The sequence below is a fragment of the Syngnathoides biaculeatus genome, chromosome 13 (genome assembly GCF_019802595.1).
Source record: "Syngnathoides biaculeatus isolate LvHL_M chromosome 13, ASM1980259v1, whole genome shotgun sequence".
NCBI lineage: Eukaryota > Metazoa > Chordata > Actinopteri > Syngnathiformes > Syngnathidae > Syngnathoides > Syngnathoides biaculeatus.
Window position 1 is genome coordinate 6,400,913 of NC_084652.1, and position 27,787 is coordinate 6,428,699.

General features: G+C 43.0%; 3 protein-coding genes across 13 annotated transcripts; 1 reads left to right on the top strand and 2 right to left on the bottom strand.

Annotated features, from left to right (window-relative positions):
• Window positions 1–223: 223 nt before the first annotated feature.
• cib3 (calcium and integrin binding family member 3) lies at window positions 224–3,913 on the bottom strand. Of its 2 annotated transcripts, XM_061839699.1 has the most exons (6): window positions 3,860–3,913; window positions 3,430–3,464; window positions 2,509–2,620; window positions 1,923–2,070; window positions 1,118–1,313; window positions 224–245 (listed from the first exon to the last, which is right to left on the bottom strand). In XM_061839699.1, the coding sequence occupies exons 1-6, from the start codon at window positions 3,908–3,910 to the stop codon at window positions 224–226; spliced, it is 564 nt and encodes a 187-aa protein (XP_061695683.1). In that variant the 5' UTR covers window positions 3,911–3,913. The 2 variants fall into 2 exon arrangements, with proteins under 2 accessions (XP_061695683.1, XP_061695681.1); XM_061839697.1 differs by lacking the exons at window positions 2,509–2,620; window positions 3,430–3,464 and having other exon boundaries at window positions 3,860–3,910.
• Window positions 3,914–4,709: 796 nt separating this feature from the next.
• Window positions 4,710–9,772, bottom strand: admp (anti-dorsalizing morphogenic protein). The gene is made up of 5 exons (XM_061839915.1): window positions 9,463–9,772; window positions 7,588–7,724; window positions 6,620–6,742; window positions 6,353–6,545; window positions 4,710–6,233 (listed from the first exon to the last, which is right to left on the bottom strand). The coding sequence occupies exons 1-5, from the start codon at window positions 9,770–9,772 to the stop codon at window positions 5,794–5,796; spliced, it is 1,203 nt and encodes a 400-aa protein (XP_061695899.1). The 3' UTR covers window positions 4,710–5,793.
• Window positions 9,648–27,162, top strand: LOC133511202 (serine/threonine-protein kinase NIM1-like). Of its 10 annotated transcripts, none has more exons than XM_061839905.1 (7): window positions 9,648–9,787; window positions 10,888–10,920; window positions 22,475–22,536; window positions 23,044–23,323; window positions 24,690–24,947; window positions 25,161–25,429; window positions 26,331–27,162. In XM_061839905.1, exons 2-7 carry the CDS (start codon window positions 10,890–10,892, stop codon window positions 27,060–27,062), a joined length of 1,632 nt encoding a protein of 543 aa, XP_061695889.1. In that variant the 5' UTR covers window positions 9,648–9,787; window positions 10,888–10,889; the 3' UTR covers window positions 27,063–27,162. The 10 variants fall into 10 exon arrangements, with proteins under 10 accessions (XP_061695889.1, XP_061695897.1, XP_061695893.1 ...); XM_061839913.1 differs by having other exon boundaries at window positions 9,742–9,787; window positions 22,962–23,323; XM_061839909.1 differs by having other exon boundaries at window positions 9,767–9,787; window positions 22,829–23,323.
• The last annotated feature ends 625 nt before the right edge of the window (window positions 27,163–27,787 follow it).

Genomic DNA, 27,787 nt, shown 5'->3' on the forward strand with positions numbered 1-27,787 from the left:
GTCTAGTCGGGGGGGTAACCGGATCCTCCAGAGATTAAAATAACAAAATCTAACATAGGCTCAAACAAGGTGTTTATAATAGGTTTGGAATATATGTATACAAAATGAGTTGTTTCCGTCCAAAGATGCGCAGAGATGTGAGGACTCCACAACTCCGCGACGTACGGTAGTGGACAATTTTTGAAATCCTTTGGGAGGTGATAGTTGGATTCACTGTCCTCCCTTATATTCTTATATGGAAGGTGCTGTGAAAAAAAAAATAGTACTGTATATTAAGTCTATAATAAATTAATCTTGTGTATTTTACTGTATTTGATCTTGTTTATAATTTTCTCGAAAGTAAAAAAACATTTGTCTTGTAATATTAAAGCATTTTTAAGATTCCCTTAACCCTCTTTGGACCAAATAAAATTTTGCAGAGACAAAAATCTGATACTTTCAGAAAATAATACACTTAAACTTAAAATTTTCCATTATATTAAACCTGTTGCAAATTTGCCACCCCTACTCGGAAAGGGTTAAAAAAAAAAAAAAAAAAAACTTTTGTCCAAAACTAGCATTAACATTTTTTGGAGAGGGTGGGGGTTGCAAACAATTACAAGATTTTGTTTTGAAAGCATGACATTTGATACTATAGGACACAGGTGTCAAACTCACGGCCCAGGACCCAGTTTCGGCCTGCCTCCTGATTTTATGTGGCCCGCGGAGCCAAATCATGTGTATCAACTTCCACGATTTTTCTGTTCAAATTGTCCTATCATAAATGCTAACATTGAGAAATTCCAATCATTTTTTTGGTGTTACCAAACAACAATAGTTAGAAAAACCCATTACCCTTGATTTCTGATTCCAAAACTAGTTCATAAATTTCATGTGTAAATATGATGAGGTGGTTAAAGATTTTTTTTTAAGGGTTTCACAGCCACAACAGCCCTCTGAGGGAAACGGCAAGTAAAATGTGGCCCGTGACAAAAGTGAGTTTGACACCCCTGCTATACGAGTGCGATTGTAAAAGCAGTTCCGGTAACCTACGAGTAGATACAGCATCTATTTGAGGTGAGTTGTTCTAGTAAATGTAAGTGTACTACAGTACAATTTAATGCTACGCCAGACCCACCTGAGGAAATCTGGCGCCCTGACGATCATGTGCTGGAAGTCCTCCAGCGACAGACGGCCGTCGTTGTCCATGTCGGCCTCGTCCAGTACTTTCTCGCACACCATGCGCACCTCGTCCTCTGTCAGCTCGTTGCGCGTCAGCCTGTTCAGCGTCTTCTCCAGGTCCGACTTGCAGATGAAGTCATCATTGTTGAAATCTTTGAAAACAAAAAAATTCAAATAGAGACACAAATCCTTACGGGTTAGCATTTATTTTCATACTTAACGGAACTCTGACTTCCATTGGTGAAAATAACTAACGATAGGTTGAACGAAGACTGGGGCCCCATAGCTCGGTGGTTTGAGCATTGGTTTGGTCAACCAGGGGTCGTGAGTTCGTTTCTTACTGTGGCGTCCATTCCCCAAGAGGGGTTGCGTCAGGAAGGGCATCCGGCGTAAAAACTGTGCCAAACAAATATGAGCGTCCATCGGCGATGACACGCTGTGGTGACCCCTAACGGGACAAGCCAAAAGAATCTAGGTAGGTAGGTTGAATGAAGACTCGAAATCTGTAGTTCTCAAGCTGGGGTCATGGGCCTGTAGCTTTGGGCTTTTCCAAGTAATTTACAATAAATTACAGGGGTTTATCTTTGTATTATCGTTGATTCTACATCGATGCTACTACAACGATACCCATCGACAATTCACTTAACCTGGATCAAAACTCCCATCAGCTTCTTCAAGTCCTTATCCAGATCATTTTCTGTGGGCCAAAGCGGACTGAGCAGGTCTAGCAAGTGCGCCACACTCATATATTGAGATTTTACCGTAAATCTTGAAAGCGTAGTATGCTTTGAGGTCACGCGGTGCCATCTCACTCAGAACCGAGAACATGTCCAGGAAGTCGTCCAGCGTCATGTTCCCCTGGCCGTCCTCGGAGAAAACCTCAGCGATCCTCTGACGGAACGGGTTGTCCTGCACAGCCACGTAACACTATTTTACAAGATTATTTGTTGGAATCATCCCCCCCCCCCCGCCCCGCCCCCCAAAACGACCAAAAAAGTATGCCCTGGCAAATGCATTTTACGTGTCCCAAACACAACCCTCAAGAACTCATCCAGTACCGCACCCTGGCACGTTGAAAAGAAAATCATCCTTTCATCTGTTTCAACAGTTATTTTGAGAATTTGTCCTTTGTCCACCGCAAAGTTTTGGAATAATGATCACCATGTTGGCTCGAGACCGAACAGGCTCTACCATTTAACAATTGCGCGCCACCCACGTTCTCCGAGTTTTGAATGGAGTCGGGTGACTGGCTGTCTTTTTAAAGATTTCTGTGGATAAATTGGCCATCAATTATGGAGGGCAGACGGAAGGGTCGGCGGGGGTCGCAGCCGGCGCGTCGCCCCTGACCTTCAACTCGGGCATGCTGCCGATCAGCTCGTAGGGTAGCTTCACATCCGGCTGCTCGGTGTAGTCGAGGGGAACGAGCTGCGGCGCCAGGTCGTGGTAGCGGTGGAAGAGTCTGAAACCAGAACAGAACCTCAGCTTTGTTATTTTGTTATCAGTACAGCAGCGGTTTTCAAACGGCGGGGCACGGCCGCCGCCTTCTTTTCCTGTCGGCTTGTCCCGTTAGGGGTCGCCACAGTGTGTCATCTTTTTCCATCCAAGCCCATCTCGTGCATCTTCTTCTCTAACACTCACTGTCCTCATATCATCCCTCACAACATCCATCCACCTCTTTGGGCTTCCTCTCGCTCTTTTGCCTGGCAACTCCATCCTCAGCACCCCTTCTACCAAGTATACTCACTCTCTCGCCTCTGGACATGTCCAAACCATCGAAGTCCGCTCTCTCTAACCTTGTCTCCAAAACATCCAACTTTGGGTGTCCCTCGAATGAGCTCATTTCTAATCCCATCCGACCTGTTCACTCCGAGCGAGAACCTCAACATCTTCATTTCTGCCACCTCCAAGTCTGCTTCCAGTTGTTTCTTCAGTGCCGCCGTCTCTAATCCGTACATCACGGCCGGCCTCACCAATGTTTCATAAACTTTGCCCTTCATCCCATCTGATACTCTTCTGTCGCATAGAACACCAGACACCTTCCGCTAATTGTTCCACCCCGCTTGGACCAGTTTCTTCACTTCTTTACCACACTCTCCATTACTCTGTATTGTTGACCCCAAGTATTTGACGTCCATGGCACGCCCGGCTACGGGGAAATAATTTCGTCTCCTAAAGTTGGACACTACAGAAAAAGTTTTGGAACCAATGCAGAACAGGGAAACATGTTTGACAATAGCAGCCATTTTCTTATAGCCAACCTTTACTCACCTGAGAATTTCTTTTCTTGTAAAGTACGTGCAGTCCTGAAAAAAAAAAAAAAAAAAAGGTTGCAAAGTCACAAGTTGTTGAATTTTTACCAGAGCAGAATGTAATGAGCACATAGAAACGTTTTTAGACTTGGTGAAGCAGCAGCAGAATTATCTCGTTTATTCATTCAACCCCCCTGTTGTGCTGCAGGTCAAATTGACACATTTTTAAGTATATAAAAATTACTGTTGGGACTTTTAAAAACTGACTCGTGAACATTTTCGGTTCAAGTGATGCAGCATTTTCGTTATTCTTTGCTGCTAAATACTCTTCCCAAGTCCTTTTCGTTATTTGCTCTGTTCAAAGGCAAAACCCGCTAACGCGACGAGACTTTTCCTGAATAAGCACGTTCAAATTAGTTCTGCTGAGTGCGCACGTCGTCCGCACCGACCTGGTAGGCGTCCAGCTGCCCTGCCGTGAAGACGCTTTGCTTATTCCCCATGTCGGAGCTCGCGGACGCCCGGCCTCTGTTCCATCGTCATTGTCGCGGGGCACCTGGTGGGCACTGTCAGATATGGAACAGTGGGACAAAAGGACAGCCGGGCTTGGGGGGATCGGTGGTGGTGGTGGTGGGGGGGTAGATCGTATGTCGGGCTACCGCAGGGCCCTCGTTTGATGGCCCTTTATAGCACGGTTTCTCCTCCGTTGTGACTGGCAGCTCCTTTTGAAAGGGATCAAGGGCTGTTGTCCAGCATCGTGCCAAACGCTATCAAACTCTCATTTGGTGCCACTCCAGGGCCGACGCCTCCGCCGGCGCTCAGGTTACTCAGACGTCTCTTTGTAAGCGACCTGCTCTGGCTGTGTATAGTGCCAACTTTATTACTACTTTATTATTACTTTATTACTTTGACGATCCGTTCGTTCTGCCTGCGTTGTTCACTATTTTTCGGGACTTCTAAGTAGTCATTTTATTGATGCTGATGACGGTGCAAAAAGGACGACAGTAGCAGAGCGGCTCCAACTACCGGCCGACGGATTCCTCGTGTGTTTTAACAAACTTGGCCGTTAAAGATGATTCGGATTCTGTAAATTGCTACGTTGAAATTTTTGGGGCCACAGTGTCTAGTGAAATGTTTCTTAACCTTGTTGAAACCCTGCAAGTTATACGCATACATTCGCTGTTAAATCTCCATACTTAATCAGTGAAGGAAAAATATTTTATTTTTGTCAAATTGTATTCAATGTAGCTAATTACAAATAAAAATAGACAGTACAACCACAAAATCCGTACATTTGCCTCACACAGTTCTAATCTCAGGTCCAGTCCATTTACTTTGGCTTTACTGTACAGTACGTGCACCCCACGCACCTCGGGTGGGTTTTCCTTGGGTAGTCCAGCTTCTCCCCACGTCCCAAAAACATGCATCTTAGCTTCGCTTATGATTTTAAATTGTCCATAAGTGTGAATGATTTTGCGAGGGCTTGTCTCTACGTGCCGGTAAAATGGCCGACGGCCAGTCCAGGTTGTACGCTGCCTCTTGGCCAAAGTCCGATGGGATAGACATCCGCTCACCTGGACCCTATCGATGCTGTACAACCCATTTTTGTGGTGCGCCGCATTGTAGTTACAGTTTACCGCAGAGAACTCTTATGACAATCAAACCATAAACATATTTCATCGCCTCATCACATTGTTACATATACATAGCCATTTGATGGATTATTGCTTTTGAAATCCGAAGATAATTTTTCAACTATTGTTCAAAGTTGCTGTTAAAAGGGGTTCGGTTAATCACACAATGCTATTTATTATATTTTGGTACAAATTTTAGCAAGAAAAATGGAGGCTGACTCGCACGATTTGCTTTTGTGGGCTACATAAAATGATTTGGCGAACCAGATCGGGGTCCCGGGCCTTTAGTTTGACACCCGAGCTGTAGAAAATGGTTGGATTATATAATGGTTAATTTACTGCATAAATATGCGAAAACTGCATTACATTAACTGTGTATTTAACTGAGTCTTGTGGAAAAAAAAAAAAAGTTCAGTAACTTTTTAAAATACACTACCTACAAGTGTTTCTCATACAAATATTTACAGTAATTAGGACTTTACAACTGTATGATCTTAGGTTAGTGATCAAAAAATGTGCATTCCGACATAAACCAGACACCCCCTAAACGTGTATCGTGCCATTTTGAAGGATTTTTGTACATACACATTTTTTTCTTATTGTACAATTACTATTTTGATAAATGTAAACAAAAATATATGCACATTTACATCTTTTACAGGATATAGCTAGCGTCATATATTATAATTTTGAACTATTTACATATAATACAATGGCAATTTTCTTTTTTTTTTTTTTGGGGGGGGGGGTCGTCAGTGACAGCCACAGCTCCCCGCCACCATGTCGTTGTACTGCTTGAGCACCACGTTCTCGTCGTCGTCAAAGTAGAGGAGGTTGATGGAAAAGAGCTTGTCCGGCACGCAGCACGGCGTCTCGATGCTTTTGATCAGTTTCAGGGCGTGAATGATGGACTGCACGGTGGCGTGGTTGGTGGGCCTCATGTTCTGGCCCAACGGGAAGGGGCACGAGCCCTTGCAGTGGTAGGCGTTGTAGCCCCGCGGCGACACGATCCAGCCCGACCAGCCGATCTCCTCGAAGTCCACGTAGAGCGGCAGGCGCCGGCACGGCGCGGAGGCGCCCGTCTCCTCCGCCCACGCCGTCTCTTGGTCGAGTGAGCGGGCGTTGCGGGGGGGCGCCGGGGCAGCCATGGCCGATTGGGGCAAAACGGAGGTAACTTGGGGATCGTCCGGATCTGGCAAAAAATTGGGTAGAACTTTTAGTGTTACTGCGGACACCCCTCCTTGTAGAGCTGTTATATTTAAAAAATGAGCGGTTTTCCATTTCTAATAGTTTCATGAGCAGGGGCCTCACCTGCGCTCTCCAGAGAAGCGGACCGCCGCCGTCCGTCGTCCGTGAACAGCACCAGCATGGGCTGCTTGCTCTGGTGGTGGTTGCGTCCCGAGGCAAAGCGAATTAGTTTCAGGTCCATCTGACTCCCCCCTATGGTCCGCACCAACACGTGGAGGCCCAGGTTGCTATCCTCGTCCGCCGTCCACGAGCGGACCTTTCGCGGAAACGCGAGTCGAGGTTAGCCGCGTCACGGAGATCGTTCATTTCGAGGCTAAGGGGATAACTTACGGCTTGAGTGATGGTGAACACCTCCCAACCGTTGGAGTGGACCGGGATGAGACGAGAAGACAGCAGCCTCTTCTCTTGCGTCTTGTTGCTTTTAGCGCTGTCGAGCAGCTGGTAGATGCTAACCTGGAGATGAGCTCTGTTAGCACACACGCTACACGTCCACCAAAGACTTGCCCCATATCGAGCGACACAGTTGATCGTGACTGAATTGGGCAGCGTTCTGACCGGGAAATAATGTTTTGAGGTACCACACTACTGTTTTGTATTTTGAGTACGTGTAGTTCGTCGACAGAGACTCTCCACGCTTCTCTTTTTCCCCAAAGGCACAAATGAAATCATAAAAATCATGTCTTTGGAAAAACAATATATTTATATAAATTATCCACTAAGGGTAAGCCTTGGGGCGGCATGGTGGGTCAGCTGGTAAAGCGTTGGCCTCACAGTTCCGAGGACCCGAGTTCGATCCCGGCCCCACCTGTGTGGAGTTTGCATGTTCTCCCCGTGCCTGTATGGGTTTGCTCCGGGCACTCCGCTTTTCTCCCACATCCCAAAAACATGCAACATTAATTGGACACGCCAAATTGCCCCTAGGTGTGATTGTGAGTGAGGCTGTTTGTCTCTATGTGCCCTGCGATTGCCTGGCAACCAGTTCAGGGTGTACCCCGACTCCTGCCTGTTGACAGCCGAGATAGGCTCCGGCACTCCCGGCGACCCTCGTGAGGATAAGCGGCAAAGAAAATGGATGGATGGATAAATGAAAGCAGACGTGATACCGCATGGTACCTTTGATTGGCTGTTACGACTGAATCGTTACGACACCATTCACCTGCGGTCCAAATTTTAAAACAGCAAAAACAGGTCTACCGCTCATGAAATCTATAGTTACGGAACCCCAAGCACTGCACACAAGTAGCGCTCATCGTCGCTCGGTATGGGCCGACCAGTGACGCGTGCAGAATTCATCACACCTGGCAGAAGTGATGGCGATTGAACGTCAGCGCCGACTGGGATCGGAGCTTGAAAAGGTGGAGCTCGGCCGTCAGGATCTTCTCCGTTCTGGCGACGGTGGACAAGTTGAACCGGAACTCCACCTGCTCGCTGCGAACTGCAATGGCCAAAAAAAAAAAAAAAAGAAACTTTTTTAAAGCTCTATAGCGGAACCCCTTAAAATGTTCTATTTAGAACACAGGTGTCAAAGTCAAGGCCCAGGGGCCAGATCTGACCTGCCGTTTTATGTGGCCGCGAAGCAAAATCTAGAGTGTCAATTTTTATGATTCTTGTAAAAATCAGTACCAAAATTTCAAATTGTCATACAGTTTATATCATAAAAAGTTGAGATATAAGATCTAAGCGTTACCAAACGTGAATAGTTGAAAAACACATTACCCTTGCTTTCTGATTCCAAAACTAGTTCATAAATTGATGATGTAAATATGATGGAATGACTATATATTTTTGTTTCAGAGTCATAACTGCCCTCTGAGGGAAACCGGGACAACAACAGTGAGAAAAATGAGGTTAACACCAACGGTTTACAACATTCTATTCTATTTGTTCCATTGATTTTTGTTCTATTTGACGTGAAATTTGAATATGTTTGATGTCATCTAGGATTTTTAATGCGACCAACATTTGCTGAAATAAAACTTAAGCAGAATTGAAGCAATCCAACCTCAACACAAGTGCCGTCACTTCAGGTTTTTGGGGTGGTGGGAAAAGTTGGGGTTTGTGGTTGTACCCGCATGTTACTTTGCTCAAAGAAAATTCAAAATCATACAAAAATAAAGCAATTTATGGGAAAAGGTGACGGCCTTATGTTTAAAATGATCATGACAAAATAGAACTACTACGATAATAATAATAAGAATATGGCAACTTTATGAGAAAAAATATGTATAATTAAATTGAAGTATCCATCCATCAATTTTCTGTACTGCTTATCCTGTTCAGAGTCGCACCCTCAGCCGGAGCCTGATGACCTTGGGCAAAAGGTGGAGCACACCCTGGACTGGTCGCATGTCAGTTACAAAGCACATCATTAAAAAAAAAAAATCTTTTAAGAAAAAAGTTGTCGATCTATGGAGAGAAATGATACTTTCCTTCCTCTAGTGGTACATAAAAGAATCATTGAATCAAACGTACAATTAGATGGTAGATCAACTGTTAAAGTTGGCCTCACAGTTCTGAGGTCCCGGGTTCGATCCCGGCTCCGCCTGTGTGGAGTTTGCATGTTCTCCGGGCACTCCGGTTTCCTCTTACATCCCCAAAAACATGCAACATTAATTGGACGCTCTAAATTTCCCCTCGGTGTGATTGTGAATACGGCTGTGCCCTGCAATTGGCTGGCGACCAGTTCAGGGTGTGCCCCACCTCCTGCCCTTTGACAGCTGGGATAGGCTCCAGCACTCCCCGCGACCGTTGTGAGGATAAGCGGCTAAGAATATGGACGGATGGATAGTTATACAGTGTTGTACTTTTAAGTAAAATACAGTTACATTTGATCTTTTCAAAACATTTAGCTTCCAAATATTTATCAAGAAACATTTTTTTTTACTTGTGTAAAGTACAATCATAATATCACAATAATCGTAATTTAAGAAGTTTTCATTATAATAGGTCTAGTTCGACATCTTATTTTTAAAGCAATACGTCACTATTACAAGAAGAAACGGTATTTTTGTAAAATGAAAATTACAAGTTGAAATAGTATTTTGGAAAGAAAGAATTAAGAAATAAAACGACAACAACAAAGTGTATTTATAGGGAAAGAGGCATAATTCTGAAGCAATATTCTTAATGTTGTATTCCTTTGTTTGTTTGTTGATTTATTTTCCCCCACTCACGCTTGTCAAAGAAGCTCCTCACGGTGTTGCCTTCCAGCAGATAGGGGTCCTTGGTCACGCCGTCCACGTCGGCCACGGTGTTGTACAGGTCCAGCATGTACTGCGGGGGCTGCTTCCGTCGGTGCGTGACGGCCGCGGGCGGGTCGTCCATCCCGAAGACCGCCAGGAGTCGCTTGATGGCGGCCGAGCGGACCTCCTCCGGCCCGGACTGGGCGGACTCGTTAGCGTAGGGCTCCTCCGGGTAGTGGAGCGACGGCCGCGCCCGGACCGCCGTGCACGCCGAAGCGACCAGAAGCACAAGCGTGAGCATCTCGCAAGAAAAAAAGTGAGTTATGAAGGGAATAGTGAGTACCACGGGGGACACTTATTTATATCTTAATACCGCACTCCCCCTCCTCTTCCTCCTCACTCAATTTCATGGTAAACAGCAGTAAAAAAAAAAAAAATGCTATTTGGCCGCAAATGCAAATCACCCATCAGCGAATGAAAAGGGGAACTAATGGCGTTGTTGACAAAGGTGTCAAGGCCATCGACTGGCCGCTATTGTCCCCACATCAGCCAATAAACGCCCAAATCAACTTTAAGTCGGGTAGAATGGTGGAGAATTTGAGGGAGAGTTGGGAAAAAGTGCAGTAAATCGAAATTTTACTCTTTGTTTGCTTTATGCGTGCGAGGGTCGCGTCCCCCCTTCGAGGAAATGTCCCCCCCTTGACAATGGATCCATTAATTTGGAATAATGGAAAGCGATTGAGTGGTGTCGTTTGCTACACGTTCCTTTCCCCCACCATTTGCATAACTGCTTCGTGTATTGAGTTACAGCTTTAATTCCTTGACTTTGGAGAGGAGCCCGAAGCCGTTTACTTCTTCATTTTTAGGCACAAGTTGATGGATTCGGGACCGGCCGGAGCAGGTGGGATCAAAGTTCCCCGCTGCACACGACGACGAAGCGGGCAAACAAGCCATAAAAAAAAGGAGGAGCACGTTGTTGAATGTGTCACACAAACGTGCCGTTTCATAGATGTTGATAGCAAAGTACGAAAAGCCCTTTAAACGCGTGTGTTTGTACAAAAGTCTCAGAAGTTTAGCAATGTAGTCGCTGTTTAAATATTAGCGCTTTCTAGCTAGCCGGTGGGATAGCTAGCCATTAAACATGCTAGCTACCACCCTAACTAGCTAGCATACGAACACTTTTCGTTTAAAAACTTCTTTTTAGTAAACTATATGTCATGTGTATGTGTTTAGTAATGGGAAACTTTGTTTTTAAATCAAATTTGTCTACCAACCTACTTTCATTCGTCCTCACAAAATATTACAGTGCTCTTTTAAAAATGTTTAAAGATAGACACTCTAAATTACAATGATGTTTATTAAGAATAATGTAATTTTCATTCTTAAATGGTAAATGACAAAAATCTGTTTTCTCAGGCATGCGGCTGACAAGGAATGCTGCTAAACATAGTAAGTACAGCTTTTGATAGAAAATGTATTTTTAATTTTGAATTGATACATATTGGTGTTCCTCAATGGGGAAATTAAACTCACTTCGATGTAATTACACTTAAAAACATTACATGCATGCAAGGGGATATTTAGAGTGCTGTTCCACTTGAGCTGGGGTAGTGGATGATGCTTTGCAGACCGTGTCCAAACATTTTGTGTGAAAAATGTTTTAAGAAATTAAAACTTTCATAGATTCTGGTCGCATAATTCCAAATCTGTATTTCTAAGTATTCTTTTTTTTTTTTTTTGTACATAATTTGGGCTTCCAGAGAATCAAACCCACAAAATAAGGGCGTTCAAAAGAATATTATGAAGAAATCAACATTTACGACTTATTTTTTGTCAAAAAAAATAGGGTCACATTAAATCAATCAAAATATGTTACTTTCAAAACCATGTTCTTCTCTAATTCTTGGCTGGGAATTGCTTTGCTTTAATGGCTGCTTGGGTCCAACGTGGCATCAGCCTGTGGCATTGCCGGAGAATTATGGAAGCCCCGATTTCCTTGATGCCTGCTGTCTGATGTTTGTTTTGGTGTCTGGTGCTCCATGTTTTCCTCTTAATTCCTCACGGATTCTCAATGGGGTTTAGATCTGGGAAGTTGCCTGGCCAGTCAAGTACTGTGATGGCATGGGCATTAGAGCAGGTTTTTGTCCTTCTGATGGTACGGATGTTCGATTGTTCCAGTGACTTTTGATGTCAGAAAGCAGAGTTTACCAACACCTGCACTGGACATTTCACCCCTGTGAATATTTCACATCGGGTTCTGTTTTTCACCAGTCTTCCGGCAAACCCCTTGGACCTTGACTCTCAAACGAACGGCACACTTTATGTTCATCACAATGAGTGGTCAACAGTCCAGTCCTTCTTTTCCTTCACCCGAGGAACCCGACAGCTGGAGCCCGTCTTCCAGATGTGTCTGAATGTGGTGACTCACAGTTCTGAAGTCCCAGGTTCAATCCTGGCCCTCCCTGTGTGGAGTTTGCATGTTCTCCCCGTGCCTGTATGGGTTTTCTCCGGGCACTTCGGTTTCCTCCCACATCCCAAAAACATGCAACATTAATTGGACACGCCAAATTGCCCCTAGGTGGGATTGTGAGTGAGGCTGTTTGTCTCAATGTTCCCTGTGATTGGTTGGCGACCAGTTCAGGGTGTACCCTACCTCCTGACTGTTGACAGCCGAGATAGGCTTCAGCACTCCATGCCACCCTCGTGAGGATAAGCGGCAAAGAAAATGGATGGATTGGTAAATAACAATGGACTGTATGTAACCATTGCACTGTTTTTACATACCACCAGAGGGAGCCCATGTATTAGCGGCTGTGTTCTATACAGACAGCATAAAATGCAAAATGTGTTACTTTTTTATTTTTTTTTTTCCGGAGTCCAATCATTGCTTCTAGGAGCTTTGATATTTTTAACATTATTGTGATTTTGAACTTTCTTTCCTGAAAAAAAAATGGTAAAACATTTACTGCATTAAGATGTCAAATTATAGTATATCGTTTACTTGCATTCCTCAACAGGCAAATTAAGTTTGAAATTGCTCATTGCTGTTCAAAATGGTAAAAATGTAGTGAGCGCGCTCAAACTGAGAGGAGTCTGCATTGAAACAATCCGTGAAGCTGGAAGCTTTCTTTATGACCTTTATATAGAAGCTTTGGCACATTTATTTCAGTATTAAATTTATTTACAAAAATTATCACTTTTTTCCCTTTTTTTACACATATGTTACATATCATACAATAATATTTTAATTAAGGGCGCTTTGGCAAACATGTCATGTGCAGTTTTATCCAGGAGAGGGCTCCGGTAGTCCGTGGGTGTTCAATTTGGGCAGTGGCAGGAAGTGATGGACAGGATGGTGCTAATCTTGCCATGCTGGTTAAGGAAGCTGTTGCTCTCGTATCCTTGAGGCACGCAGGAGTTGGATCGCTTTTCGGCCCACAGATGGCAGATTTCGGGGTCCAATGGACTTCTGAAGAAAGAGGAAATGATTTCATTAACATTTTGTCGACTGACGTGTGCAGTGTTTATTTTTTTATTTTATTTTATTTTTTTTACTTTATATGCGAGGAAACCGGAGTGGCCGGAGAAAACCCGCACAGGCACTGGGAGAACACGAAAACTCCACAGGCGAGGCTGGATTTGAACCCAGGTCCTCAGAACTGTGAGGCACATGTGCAAACCAGTTACCCACTTGCTGCCACCTCTTGTGCATCTTTTCAAAATCAAATAATCTGCAAGCCTTTTATTTTTATAGGTGTAGTTGTAAGACAAGTTTAAAATATACAGTCATCCACCACTCTGCCAATGGTTTGTATCATTTAATTTTTAGAATAAAATGAAAAAACATTTCTAATCTTTTTCTTACTGTTTTTTCAAATGTAACCTTAACCCTAATCTGCAAGCCTTTTATTTTTATAGGTGTATTTGTAAGACTACTTTAAAATATACAGTCGGCCACCACTCTGCCAATAGTTTATATAATTTTAAGAATAAAATTTAAAAAAACAGTCTAATCGTTTTCTTACTGTTTTTTTTTAAATTTCTATAATCTATTGTATTTATTTTTTTACCGTTAGATTAGATTAAATGGGTGTTATAATATAGTTGGAACATTTATTTACATAAAATAAAAGTATTTTCCTTAAATTAAAAGTGGGGTTAAATTGCCAGTATTTTAATGAGTGACACTAATACTTTTGTGGATTGAATTTCAAAATTTGCTCATACAAACCAGCCATTAACGCAGACTACACTTCATAGTTTTTTTTTTTAAACAGAAAAACTTTAAAGAGTATCTCATGTACTGAAGCCCCGGAGGAGAGCAGCGGCGTGTTAAAAAGAACATTTGTTGTTTAAGGCGTAAACTTAAAAGAGTCTGCTCGAGAGGGTGTCGGAGCTCACAGGCACTTGTGAAGTGACGGCCATTGGCGCGTACGTGTCGCTCGCAGCCGTGCTCGTACGTACCTGAGAAGGCAGCGGTTTCCTGTGGTGCAGCCTCCCAAACATCTGCCCACGTCCACTTCCTGCGGAACATTAGCACCACAGAGAGACGGGCCGTCAGCTCACAAATATTGACCGCGTCGTTCAGAGTGGCCTGCCGCTTTGATTCGACACTTGTGTTTGCCCTCCAAGATCGCACCTTCACTCCTGAGCCCAGACCCCCCCACACCCCTACCCCACCCAGCACCCCCACATACAGACCCCACCCAAAGAAGCCAAACTCATTTGATGCTTTTTATCCAAGAGGGATGTCTTTTAAAAATATGGATATGTATCTTGGATACTTTTGAGGCCTTTCAAACGCTGTGTGAGAAAGTTACAATTATTATTATTTTTTTTTTTGTATTTTCACCAGTAATTTTCTGGGGTGCCTTAATTCTGAAAAGTTCTACATAAATTTATACAATTATTATAAATATGGGTCTATTAGTTCTAATAGTTTATATTAGTTCATAAATGTATACATTTCAAATTAAAACGTTTTAATGAGTGCCCAGCAAAAAAATAAATGTATAAAATTGAGGGTTTTTTTTTTAACTCTTGAAATGTATTGCAGTATTTTTCAGAAGTTACAATTTTGAATATAAAAGTAATTGTGTGTTCCCTGTAAATTTTTGTAATATTTTATTATTGTCATATTTAGTCTTTTAAAAACATATTGTGATTTATTGCAATAATTTCTTTCAGGGTTAATATTCAAATTTTTAAAAATATTTTAGTAAATACCCTGATGAATGTATTGTTTTGAAAATAAAATTACATTTGTTTGAAAATTACACTTAATTCTTAAATACACTTTTCCAAGGTCTTGAAAGTGCAACATTTTTTTAATTCCATTTTGAGGAGCTAGAGTAAATTTCAATCCTTCCATCCATTTTCTGAGCCGCTTATCCTCACAAGGGGCGCAGGAGTGCTGGAGCCTATCCCAGCTGTCAGTGGCCAGGACACAGGCACCACCTAGGAATTCATATTTTTGGGATGTGAGAGAAAACCGGAGTTCCCGGAGAAAAGCCCGCGTAGGCACGGGGAGAACACGCAAACTCCACACAGACGGGGCTGGGATTTGAACTGTGAGGCCAACGCTCTACAGCTGCACCACCGTGCTGCCATTGTATTTTAATAAATGATTATTATTTGCTGTTAAGAGTGCATTTCAAGTATAGCATTGTTAACTACTGTATATTGAAATCTCTTAAAATAGTGTGTTATGTGTAATGAAAGATAAAGTTCAATTTATGGACAATATTATTATTATTACATAGAGTGAGCATTTGCATTAAGTAGACCATGAACTCAAATTTTCTCACATGCATGCTCCATCTGGCCCGTGTGCCGTAGGTTGCCCACCTCTTTTACTTTACTCATCTATGCATCCTCCCCTACTATGAATATCCCACAAAATCATATTTCCCGTGTTATTTTCCTGTAAACATCCAGAATCTCCAGTATTTCACTTGCGGCTGTGGTGCGAATAAGAGAGGAAGTCAGGAGGCTGACGAAGTGCTGTCTGTCGCACGCGGGCCAGCGCGACTAAAACTACTTCATTAGTGTCTGGCACCCACGCGGCAGCAGTGTTTCCTCTTGACTTGTGAATGTAGAATTACAAACGACACCACTTTGCATAGGCGGCATGGTGGATCAGCTGGTAAAAAACGTTGGCCCACACAGTTCTGAGGACCCAGGTTCGATCACGGCACCGCCTGTGCGGAGTTTGCATGTTCTCCCCGTGCCTGCGTGGGTTTTCTCCGGGCACTCCGCTTTCCTCCCACATCTCACAACCATGCAACATTAATTGGACACTCTAAATTGCCCCTGCCCTGCGATTGGCTGGCAACCACTTCAGGGTGTACTCTGCCTCCTGCCCGCTGACAGTTGGGATAGGCTCCAGCACTCCACACGACCCTTGTGAGGATAAGCGGCAAAGAAAATGGATGGATGGACCAATTTGCATGTGCTAGCTAAGCCTACGGAATGGAACGAAAAATTAGCCAGGAAAGGCCAAGCCACGCTATTTTATTCTTAAACGTACCACGAGCCTCTCCTCCTTGACGCCGTCGCCGTGGTACACAATTTCGTAGTAATACTCCACGTAGGGGACCCTGTAGCAGCTCTCCTTCAGGTCACAGGCCACCACCGTTTGGATCACGTCCACTTTGTTGGGGGTCTCCACCAGGACTGAATCGAATTGGGTGGGGATGCAGGAAAATCCCTCTGTGAAAATGTTGGATTATTTGGCGTTAAATGTCTAATTTTACATGTCAAAAAAAATACATTTCTAATCCTTCTGTTAACAACAACAAGGGATTATCTTTACCTTGGTTTGTTGATACAAACCAATCTAATATTGCCATTTAATCATGTTTTATCATGAAAATTAGGCTTTAAACTCAACCTTAGGTGTAGAAAGGTGGAGGAAATTCCCACTTCATTTATTTGTCAATATTAAAAGTCATTTTTAGTAAAATATAACTACTGTACTGTAAATGTGCAATGTCCCATTATGTATTTACATAGTTTTTGTGTTTAGAATCATGGGCCACATAATTGGATGACGATACAACTCGAAAAACAAATAAAAAAAAATATATATATATACACATTCAACCCAGTAATCGGTTAATAGTTATGTATTTTTTTAAATATACAAATTTAGTAAGGCTCCTGTCGAATTTCGTGGCCATTTACAAGAATCCTCGTACAGATTATGGTTAATAGTATCATTTCAAATGTGATTATCAGATTTAATAATTTCTTAATATGAAAATGAGGCTTTAAATTCAACCTGACGGATAGTCAATGGAGGAAGAAATTTGGAATTTAAAAGAATTTTCAAAATGAAAGATGCCATAATGATCCTTAAAGATTTCACATTTTAAATATGATGATAAATAGATTTGAATAATAGATTTTTTAAAAAATATTTACTTTTTAATGAATTTGCATTTGTATCATTTTGAATATTAATTAAAATGTTACATAATTTATTTAAATGTTGAGCTGTAGTATATTAAAATATCTCTACAATATTTAATATTTTTATCTGACATGCCACCTTTTAATAAACAAATTGGACAATATTACATTAAATGTCTTCAAATAAAAAATGAGACATCAACCTGAAATAAACACTAACCTCAAAGTTGACCCCAAAGTCACAGTCCTCATATTTTTTCTTACATTTAATATGACCCTGACAAGGTTCATGCGCAAACATCAAATGATGTACAAAACTAAAACAGACCTTGATTGGGTTTGGGAGCTTGAAATGATTGATTCGTTTGTTTTGGGGGCTAAATTATTGATATACATTGTAAAACCTAATAAAGTTTTATGCTACACCCAAGTGGAGGTTGGGGGGGTCAATACTACAGTTGTGGATTAGGTCACAGCCAGGTTTTTTTTTTTTGGGGGGGGGCTGCTGATGTAAAATTTTCTTTCCTTGTTAAACATTTTGTCAATGAACCTAATCCATGTGTGTGTGTGTGTGTGTTGTGTGTGTGTGTGTGTGTGTGTGTGTGTGTGTGTGTGTGTATAAGAGGGTGTCCTTATTAACCTAGGCCTAGTAACTACTGGTATGAAACCCCCTTGCCAAAAATCACAGATGAAAGTCAAATGAAGTTTAAAAAAACCTCTAGAATTACACACACAAAAATACAATTACAATTCCGTTTTAAGTATACTAATGAAAAGCTGGGATAGGCTCCAGCACTCCCGCGACCCTCGTGAGGATAAGCAGCTAAGAAAATGGATGGATGGATCATGGAATGAGTGCCCTGTGAGTGACTGGTGACCGGTTCAGGGTGGAGATCGCCTTTTGCCTGAAATCAGGTGGGATACCCTCCAGCACCCTGCGGCCTGAACCGGGTTAAGTGGTGCTGACAATCGATGGATATCTTCAAAAATTACTCCTATATTACATGAAAAATGTAGGTAATTAAAAATTACATGCGAGATAGAAACAAAATGAAAATTTATTGCATTAAATCCATCCATCCATTTTCTTTGCTGCTTATCCTCACGAGGGGCGTGCCGGAGCCTATCCCAGCTGTCAACATATACAAGGCGGGGTACACCCTGAACTGGTCGCCAGCCAATCGCAGGGCACATCGCACTCACAATCACACCTAGGGGCAATTTAGAGTGTCCAATTAATGTTGCATGTTTTGGGATGTGGGAGGAAACCGAAGTGCATGGGGAGAACATGCAAACTCCACACAGGCGGGGCTGGGATTGAACCCGGGCCCTCAGAACTATGAGGCCAACACTGTACAATCTGATCCACCGTGCCGTCCCTTGAATTAAATCGTTTTATGAAATTAAAAGAGACCCTTGCCACCTTTGTGAGGATAAGCAGCCAAGAAAATTGATCGATGGATAAAAGATAGACTACAAACTAAATAAAAAATACGGCGAATGAAATCATTCACCTGGAGCTCCCTTGGACTGCGAGCACCCACCCACATCCACCACGCTCTCGTAGGGCGTCTCCGAGTAGAAGGTCCTCAGTGAGGGCACGCGCATGCACTGACCCGGCTGGACCTCGCAGTGACACTCCTGGATCACGTCCACCTCACGGGGGCCCTCGAACAGGAGCACCCGGTCCACACGCATGCCCGTCGGCTCGCACGCGTGGTTCACGCCGCACGAGGGCAGCGACGCTTTCTGCGGCTGCACGTCGCCAGGGGAGCTGGGTCGGTGCGTCCTCAGCTGGTTGGAATGCGGGATTCAAGGTCAGAATGTGTCATGGTAAAACTGGACTCAGAGGGACTCTTTTAGAAATAGCGCCGCCGTGTGGTGTTTTACGTGTTTCTGCACCTACTTTTTTGCTCCTGAGGAACTCCAGCATGGATGCATGTTGCTCATAGTCTTGTGTCCCCGCCTCGTTGGGCGGCCTGGCTGCTGCCCCTCCACAGTGAGGCCTGCACTTGCCCACGTCCACGCTTATGGGACTGCCCGAGATGTCTAACGTAAAAACAAAATGCAATTTTGCAAAAAGCTTGTTAAAGAAGAATGTATGAATAAAGTGATTTGAGATTTTACCTTGACCAATGTAGACAAAGTGAGTTTGCCGCCTGCAGCACACCCTCTGCGTGAACAGATTCCGGTGGTCTGCGTGTTTGGGGAGCACCGCGGCCCCTGCAAAATGACAAATCTGACTTCAGTTCCAAAAAACATTTTATTAGCAAAAGGTTTTAAAATCCAGCACAAGACAAACATTTTTATTTAATGTTACTGAAAAAAAATTACTTCAAAAAGGAGAAATTGTAATTAAATTAAATCATACAACAAAAATGCACAACTAAATTACACTAATGTACTGTACTAGAAAATAAATGAACATTAAAAAAATCACAAAATAAATGCAAAAAGTAAAAAATTTGTAAAATGACGTTTACCATTTTACTATTTTAACAATTACACAGAAAATTTCTGAAATGAATTAAAAATTCAATAATTTTATGAGACCCTAACCCTAAAAAGATCAGCAAATGGCATGATAAAAAACCTAGAGGAAGTGACATTGTAAATTAGACTACAACTTCCTGCTGTCTCACTCTCACAATCTCCACATGGGTTCATCTGTAAATATGTCTGCTGGGCTTATTATTCCCATTCCCAATTCAATTTGTGCATTGGAAATAGAAAACAGTATAACCATCTAAAACGTCTTGCTCAAATGAAAAATCAAAATTTCGGGGATCTATCGCAACAGTGGAATGATCCATTCCTACTTTCATACACAGGGTATTTACAGATAAAATTGTGATCAACTGTCAATATTTCTATCAACTATGTCTATTTCTGGGCCAAATTCTGACACAATGTATAAATCCCGGCAAAACATGCAGATGAATGTGCCCAAACAAGGAAACGACGGGATTCACTCGTACTCCACGTAGCAAACAGCAGTACTTACATGTCATGTGGAGTGCGCAAAGCAGCGCCAGGCACTGTCGTGACGCGTCCATGGCTTTTTGAAGTCCACCAAAACAGCTCCTCGGCTTGCCGAAGCCAAAGTGTCCCTCTCGCCCTGACAGCACCTCCGTTATTTATATGAGCTTTGGCCTTAAATGTCACTGGTGTGGACTCAAAAGAAACAAGTGAGAGCTAATCACATTTCCATGCTTTTGTTGGGGACGCTTGTTTCCCCGCAGGCCACTTCAAAGGCTAACCTCCCCAAAAAGAGACCAGGGTCCGCTTCTTCTGGCCCGCTTGAGCGTGTCGAGCGGAGCCATGGCTCTGCCTAATGAAGTGCCAGAAGTAGCCCCGCAACCATTAAATGTGGCACTCAATCAAAGGCATTAATCATCTTTTTTTTCTCAGCGGGGGAGGTATTTAGCACCTCTGACTTAAAACAAAAAGCAGGCCCCAGCACGTAAACAGGATCAGCGTGGGGGCGCCCTGAGCCTCACCTTCCCGGGCCGCCCCCCTCAGCACCTTTGTGTTTATTCAGCATGGCGGCAAATGGCACGGGAGCTGCCCCCCTTTTTTTCAAAGGAGCAAAAACAGCTCGAACAATAAAATGTTAGCCATCTAACCGGCATGGCACAGAATGGCTCAAGTTCTTTTACCTGGTCACTTGTTGCTAGGAGAATTGTTGGGGCATTGTTACAATTTTTGCCCAATTTGGGCAGCTGGGATGTATTTACATATTTAGCTTTCTAGCAGGTTTAGTAACGGAATTTTTCAGATCCAGCAACAGCATGATTATGAGACACATCCAAATGACTGGATTACCATTCTATATTGAAAACAAAAACTAGACAAATACAGTAATTCATACGTAAGTGAAACTTAACGACTACATTTTGGCGAGCGGCATCGGAGGTCCAGAGAATTCTTCAGATTCCACTTCCTGGCCACTTGTTGCTTGTCGAATGTTGTTGTTTGTGCCCGAGGGTCTCTGTGCATCACAAACTAGTTGTTGGTAACAGAAAATAAATGATTTAGAAACAGTACAAAATGGATTATAAACCGTATTTTTATTATCTAAAATACACAATGTTACAAATCACATCCTAGGGCAATGTCGCCCACATGAAAGTCACAGAATCACCATTATAGGTCAACAAAATTGCTGAGATTCAATTTCTTGGCTACTTGTTGCCAAGGAAGAATTTGCAGGGCACACAAATATTTATGATGTAATATAAGATCTTGGAAAATATATCATTGCCAGCTTTTATTGCTGAGTCGTCCCCGGTAAATCATCGAGCGATCCGTTGCCTTTTAACAAATGCAGTTTTCCCATCCCACCTTATCCTACTCGAGTGTTAGTCCGTGTTTGATATGCTTATGTGATCCCCTCATTTGCGGGGTGGATCATTAGATCATCGTCAGCACACAGACAAAAAGACCGAGGACGAGTTTCACTAGCAGTTTCTTTTTCAAAACAAACCGCGGCCGTGATTCCCTTTGTTGTAATCTCGTTTATTACAACACGACTTCATTGAATTACCTGTTTTGTCAAACGGCTGACAGGATACTGGCTGCAACAAATTCATGGTCAACTTTGTGCTCATATTGGGAGTCATGGTTCTTATATTTTGTTTTATATATATATATATATTATATATATATATATATATATATATCTCCAACCATTTTCTTTGCCGCTTATCCTCACGAGGGTCACGGGGATTGCCGGAGCCTATCCCAGCTCTCAACGGGCAGGAGGCAGGGGACACCCTGAACTGGTTGCAAGCCAATCGCATGGCACATCGAGACAAACAACCGCACTCTCAATCACACCTTGGGGCAATTTAGAGTGTCCAATTAACGTTGCATGTTTTTGGGATGTGGGAGGAAAACGAAGTGCCTGGAGAAAACCCAAAGAGGTACGAGGATAACAATCAAACTCCACACAGGCGGGTCCGGGATCCAACCCGGGTCCTCAGAACTGTGAGGTCAACGCTTTACCAGCTGATCCACCGCGCCGCCGCGTGTGTGTGTGTGTGTGTGTGTGTGTGTGTGTGTGTGTGTGTGTGTGTGTGTGTGTGTGGTTTCTTGATATGAATTGGAAAAAATATTCTGGGGGTTTTCTAGTGATTCTTTGTATTATATTGAGAAATAAATACACATTTTATTTGTAACGTAATGCCAAAATATAATATCAATCTTAAGGCATCAAAAGTGAAATATACAATATAAAGATATTATAATATAACACAAAACTTACTGAAACATTGAATGAACAATTGACATTGTTCTTTTTAAATACCACAATTTTCTCAATTTAAAGTAAATAACAACCCATAACTCATCAAAGTATTGACTAAATTATACTTTTTGACTAAAAATGGTCATGTCATTCTAATGCTACAGTATATCACCGTGTCTCAACTTTAACCAATATAGTTTATCTTTGTTATTGTCATGTTTGTAATATTACATAAATTTTGTATCGTTACAGTTAGCTTGTATTGTGCGCAGGGGCAGCCTATTATTATTTTGTCGAGTCTTGCGTGTGAATTATGGCGTTCACTTGTGCACATACTTGCAGTGTCCTCATCACGTGCGGAGATGTGCATCAAGCAGGAGATGATTGGATTACACACATGTGCTGTAAGTATCAGGCTTACAGACGATAAAGTCCTGGCAGTCCACTGACATGTAACAGACTGTCTGCTGTCATGTTGTATGTCTGTCTGGGGTTATGTTGTTGTGTGTCTGGGTCACTGTGTCACAGGGTTACCATCTAGACAAGGTGGGATATTCTATGCTAACGTTACCAGAACTCATTTAAAGCAAGAGAACAGTTTGATTTTTGTGATTTCGAAACCTCATTTTATGTATTGTACACAGCGATTACACTTAAAAGATCAACAACACGACAACAATCTTCAACATTTTGCAGGGTTGTTAACAAGACTCCTCTGTGATGGGTCAAAATTAGATCACGGAATTACTTTACTGGCACCGTTGAGTTGGGAATTTAGAGTGAAAGCTCACAAATGTGGCACGCTAATTGGGCCCGCTCTTACTGTCAGTCTGCCGTGACCCCATCACTTGCGGCACATCTTAAAGACGATAAGGATAAAGGATAATCCCACCAGCGTTTGCGTTTGGAAGCTTCCGCAAAGCTACTCTGCGGTCCGTCTGCGTGGGAGGAGCCCGGATTACAGCCCTCGGGACATTGCGGGCCGGCACCTGATCCCGAGACTGCAGTGGACGACGAGCAGCGACGGGCAGGAGAATTTGAAGATCTTCAGGCGATTATGGGAAACATCACCTAAGAGTGCTGGCTCACAACTCCTTGGCGACCCAACTCCTATGCAACGCAACACCTATCCAGTAGTCATGTATGTGAACAAGAACAAGACGGAGCGCAACAAGAAGAACATCAAATCATGTAAGTGCACCATTTTTGACGAAGCTTAAAGGTCCACTGTCATGAAATACATGATTTTTAGTACTTTATTAATGAAAAAAAAAAACGGCAGCCGGTGTGGACCCATCCTTTTATTCACCACAAAACATGGTTTTGACATATTTGGGTTTTTGTAACTCCCGCCATGAAAATCCTCTCGAGGGATTTGTTTTCGAGAAGAAGCAGGAAGTGACATATGAGGTAGTAGCGTACTTAAGCGATCTCGTCTGTTTATACTCGTTTTACCTGCTGGAAGGTAGCTCGTTGTTCCTTCGTGTTAGCCAAAATGCCGGCTCGTTGTATTGCTGGACATTGCTCGGAAACTCGGGAGGATGGATTCATTCTTCATACTGTTCAAAAGACCCGGTTCGTCGTAAAAAATGGATTGCACGAGAGCTTTGTGGATTCCAAATGACAGGTATGTGTATGTGGGGGTGTAATCCTCTCAGAATGTACCAAAAGATCCGCGCACCTAAGTCAGGGTTGCTAAATGTGTCGATGTACCCATCATCTTCAGATGAGCCGAAGCCGTGCCTTCGTCCGCCATGATCGCGGCTTCAGCCAGGGTGGCTCATTCTGGCACCGAGCTCGGGTGGCTCATCGTGGCACGGAGGTGGATTGGACGGGGAGGCGGTTTGGCTGCGGCATCGTCGTCGCTCGGGCGCTGTTGTTTTTATCACTGCCGCGGGGAGGTGGTTTGTCCGCATGCGGTTTGGCTGTGATCCGCATATCATCTAAATATGTCTCAAAACGATAGGGTAATATTACCCCAGTCACTTCACTCGGTTGTGATATGTTCTCTTCTTCGAAAAGAGCTTCCGTGTCAGGAGTGGCGTGTTCATCTTCCACAGTAGGGGCCATAGCCTATTTTCAACGGCGAATGTCCGGGGTGACGTCACGGGCAGGAGATGCAGCCAATATGGCGACCACTTGGATCTCGAATGAGACTCCCGCAACTTTGCCCATGGATGACGCACTCTCCGCTCATATTTATTTTTTCGTATGGACATTGAAGTGAATCACGTTGTATGTATTTTTCATTACAATTCCTATTTTAGAATGTTTATAAGGATGACACTTGACCTTTAACCACCATTAAATTGAATCACAGCAACCCTAAAATTTGAGAGACCAAAAATAATAGGGTTACAGTATGTGTATGATTATGATCCAATAAATAACTTTTATCAGATTGAAATTTTAGTCACAGGCTTTACCAAAATGTGGTATGAAATCATGTAAAATGCCAGCACCCCTAAACCTCTGATCATGGAATGGCCTCCAAAGTGCACCCAAAGTGAAAAATGTGTATTTTGTATGTCCAACTGTATATCCCCCTCCTCATTAGGGGGTCCCACTGGACAACGCCCGTTCAAACGAACGTCCTGGAACGTCAGGGAATCGGTCAAAGAGAAGGAGAACAAAGCCGAGCAGGAGGTGCCACGGAACACGGCGTTCTCCAAAGCGTCCTACGACTTGAGCCACTCGGAGAGGGTGATGGACGCGCTTGCCTTTGGACGCCGGGTGGGCTTCTACGAGCTCAGAGGGGAGATCGGATCCGGGAACTTCTCCCAGGTCCGACTGGGAATACACGACCTGACCAAAGGTAAATCAGGCTTAGTAATTTTATGCTTTAGTTGTCCCCATGTGATCACTATAATGGAGATTTTACACAAGTAGGCTACTAGATCTGATCATATAATAACAACTTTCGAGTGTGTGAAGCAGCAAGTGGTGTTCTGAGCAACTCAGCAGCTGCAGTCACACATACTGTATATGAGATTTTTTTTTTTTTTTTTTTTCCATTATATTTTACCAGAAAGAGTGGCGGTGAAAGTTCTGGACAAGACGCGGCTGGACAAGCGCTCCCAGGCTCTTTTTGCCTCGGAGATCTCGTGCATGGAAAAGCTGTTGCACCCCAATGTCGTGCGTCTGTATGAGGTTTTGGAGACCTGCAAGAGGCTGTACCTGGTCATGGAGTACGCCAGCGGAGGGGAGCTGTTCTCCCGCATCTGCACCAGGGGGCGCCTCTCCGACCTGGAGAGCAAGCTGGTGTTTGCTCAGCTGCTGGCCGCAGTCAAGTACATGGTGAGAAATAATAACAATATATTACTTTTTTTCTCGATGGGTCAACGACCGTATTTGTGATTTCAGCCAGTCACGAAGCAAAGAAAAGGAATGAAGATAAGCAAATGGTCATTAGACTTGCATTACGAACTATAAATGTCGTGTAAGTGAAAAAAAAATTGTCCATAAATGGTGGACACCCTGCAAATATCCCAACTTTTTTTCACCCCAGATTTTTTAAAATCATTGTTTGTATTTTCTGCGTGTTTTGGGGCAGTCTAATTAAAGATTTTCATGAAAAGAATTTAGATTTATACTTTTGCCATATCTTTTAGTAATTTCAAAAAACTGTTCATTGAATATATTCTTTGATCATTTTTTGTATGACTGATGATTATATTTTAAATACATACTTTCCATAATTTTTTTTCTTTCTCATGTCGCATTAACGTGTCATTTATCTTCAAATAATTTTTATTTTAGTTACTTTTGATGTTGACTTGATATTTGTATATTCATTATATTTGCTTTTATGTGGTATTTGTCCTATTTGTGTTGAATAATTGTTGTATTTTATTTCCATTACTTTTTTTCTTTTTTTTTCATGATTCTTTAAATAAGAAAGAAATGTTACCTATTCATTTTGCAGTCTTATGTGGTATTTTGTTTCCCGCAATACATTTTTATTTTTATTTATTACATGTATTATTTATTTGGAGTAGTAGGAAAGTACTAGTAACATTGATGTTTTACCTAGATTTTTATTCCATTACATATAGCAATTACGTTATATTTTTTCTCGTGCTATTTTCTGCAAATTCAAGTGATTATAACTCTACAGTTGATTCTGAATAATTTTGACTTTCTATTTTTGAACACTCTGGTTCTTCGCGCTCACTAATTGCGCATTTTCTTTTGGCAGCACGACAGCAACATCGTGCACCGAGACATGAAGGCGGAGAACGTGTTCTTCACCGGCACGTGCTGCGTCAAAGTCGGCGACTTCGGCTTCAGCACCGTCTGCCGCCCCGACGACGTGCTGCACACGTTCTGCGGCTCCCCGCCGTACGCCGCGCCCGAGCTCTTCAAGCGCTCGGGTTACGCGGGCCGCTATGTGGATTTGTGGGCTCTGGGGGTCCTGCTCTACTTCATGACCACCGCCGCCATGCCCTTCAGAGCTGCCAATGCGGGCAGGCTAAGGTGCTGCATCCTGCAGGGTTCTTACAGCATCCCATCTTACGTGCCCGACCCCTGCGCGAAGGTCATCCGGGGTCTGCTGAGATCTGTACCCGCCGACCGTCTCAGCGTGGCGAAGATCATGGCCGGCGAGTGGATGAGGGGCGTCGACTACCCACCAGAGTACCTCTCTCCCCATCCCGCGTCCTCACACCTGGCCGGGCCGGCCTCCGCGCTCTGCTCGGAAGACCTGAGCGTCAAAGCGGCGTTAGGGGAGCTGGGCTTCACGGAGCGCCACCTCCTGGACGCGGCGGACCTGAGAAACCCCATCACGGGCACCTACCGCATCCTGCTGCACCGCGTCCAGAGGAGGACGTCCGTGGAAGCGGCGGGCTACAGCTACGTGTGCATGACGGAGACTCGCAACAGGCTCAGGCGGCTGGACAAACGTGGCTCTGCGGTTTGTATTGTCATGTAAGCGCATTGCATGTTTTTCAGTCTTCTTTTCGCTTTGGGTTCAGTAGGCTGTAAGTTAAAGTGCGTGGAAGCGGAAGCAAATAAAACCATTTAAGAAACAACATCATTTTTTTTGCACCCTTGAAAGGTGGGAATTTGAATTTCGTTCAACTGAAGACAACTTAAACTATTTTCATGCAAATATTCAGAAATGTTAATGTATGCAAACTGCATTGATTTCACAGCACATTTAGAAACTGAAGGAACGTGATAAATAAAAAGTAACAAGACAGCTAAAAAAAAGCACAGAATAAATCAAATTAAATAATATTTTTATTTTAACACAATTTTAATAAAAATTTTGATTGTCAAATAGCATTTTTACATGTGAATTATTTTATTTACTTTGTTTTTATTTGTCAATTTAATATTCAGCAATTTAAAAACAATTTTTTTTTTTATTTGTATTATCGATATAGTAAATTACACTAATCCCTTATTTTTCACAGTTAATGGGCACCAGAAATGCGAAAAACCGCAAAGTAGGACTCCCTCGTTCTCCCGTCCATTAGCTTGGCTAATGGAGGCAGCACGGTGGTGCAGCTGGAGAGCGTTGGCCTCACAGTTCTGAGAACTAGGGTTTAAATCCCAGCCCCGCCTGTGTTTGCATGTTCTCCCTGTGCCTGCGTTAGTTTTCTCCGGGCCCTGCGGTTTCCTCCCACATCCCAAAAACTTGCATTCATGGGA